The sequence below is a fragment of the Rhagoletis pomonella genome, unplaced genomic scaffold (assembly GCF_013731165.1).
Source record: "Rhagoletis pomonella isolate Grant_MI unplaced genomic scaffold, Rhpom_1.0 Rhpom_scaffold_00586, whole genome shotgun sequence".
NCBI lineage: Eukaryota > Metazoa > Arthropoda > Insecta > Diptera > Tephritidae > Rhagoletis > Rhagoletis pomonella.
Window position 1 is genome coordinate 10,496 of NW_023459140.1, and position 1,052 is coordinate 11,547.

The 1,052-nt window shown below is 38.0% G+C and overlaps 1 protein-coding gene across 1 annotated transcript in view; it reads right to left on the bottom strand.

Annotated features, from left to right (window-relative positions):
- Positions 1-903, bottom strand: part of LOC118751181 (uncharacterized protein K02A2.6-like) — a 3,997-nt gene extending 3,094 nt beyond the window's left edge. Inside the window, exon 1 of the mRNA XM_036485952.1 lies at positions 84-903. Coding sequence (XP_036341845.1) covers positions 84-903 — 820 coding nt within the window. The remainder of the gene's footprint in view (positions 1-83) is intronic.
- Between the last annotated feature and the right edge of the window lie 149 nt (positions 904-1,052).

Consider the following 1,052-nt stretch of genomic DNA (forward strand, 5'->3'; position numbering starts at 1 on the left):
TTTTTTTCTTTGCACACTCTTCTTTGAGTGACAGTAGCCCTCCTTGTGACCCGTTTCTTTGCACTGTTCGCATTTATGTTTACTATATGAGCATTCACGTGAATAATGCATGCCGCCGCAAAACCAGCAAGGTGTTTTTGATACCTGCTTAGCTTTTGCATTGCCAGTATGTAAACGTTTAACAACCACTTCGTTTTTGGGATTCTCAATTAATTTTGTATCTGTTTTTAAATTAATGAGGCGCTGGCACTCCTTAGATAACCCGTCGAGGGTGAGGGCGGTATCGGTATCCAATTTACTTAGCATTTTGGTTCGTATGTCAAAGTCTCCTTCAGACTTCAGGCCCATTACGAAAACTAAGCATTTAAATTGGTCCAATGTCAGCTCTTTGAGCTTGAAATTTTCGCAGTGTCTATTTACTGTTCCAGCGTACGTAACGAAATCGGTCGTATGCGGTTTTGTTAGTTGCAAACAATTGAACCTAATGTTAAACAATGATGTTTGTAGTCCAAAAAGCTGCTTCAGTTTTTCTACTGTCTCTTTAAATGTTAAATCGCGAGGATGTTTAGGCAATATATAATTGATATACTTATTGTGTACGACTGTGTTAAGTTTGCGCAAAAGTAGTCTGACTTTAGCTGCGTCATCTAATTTAGCAGCGTCGACGGTGAACAAATCTTCGTATCTGGCATACCACATGTCGAAAGTTAGGTTAGATTCAGGGTCAAAGCAGAATTCTGTGATGTTTGACGAAAGGGCTTCTATAGTGAATTCCTGGCCCTTTTCCTCTGGCTGTGAAATTCTTTGTGGAATAAGCTGCTTGATTAAATCCTGCATAAGTTGTGTGTCGCGCTCATGTTGCTCTTTCATCTGACTAATCAACTTTTTTACGCCTTCATCCATTTTGAAGTTAAGTGTGACTTTTAGTGTGTGTGTTGAAAACCAATTTTCTCGTCGCCACTATTACGTTCCTGACTTCAAGAGCGTATTTTCAATTCAAAAAGGTTTATTAAAACTTCAAATATAATATACAAATTAACATTAATATTAGA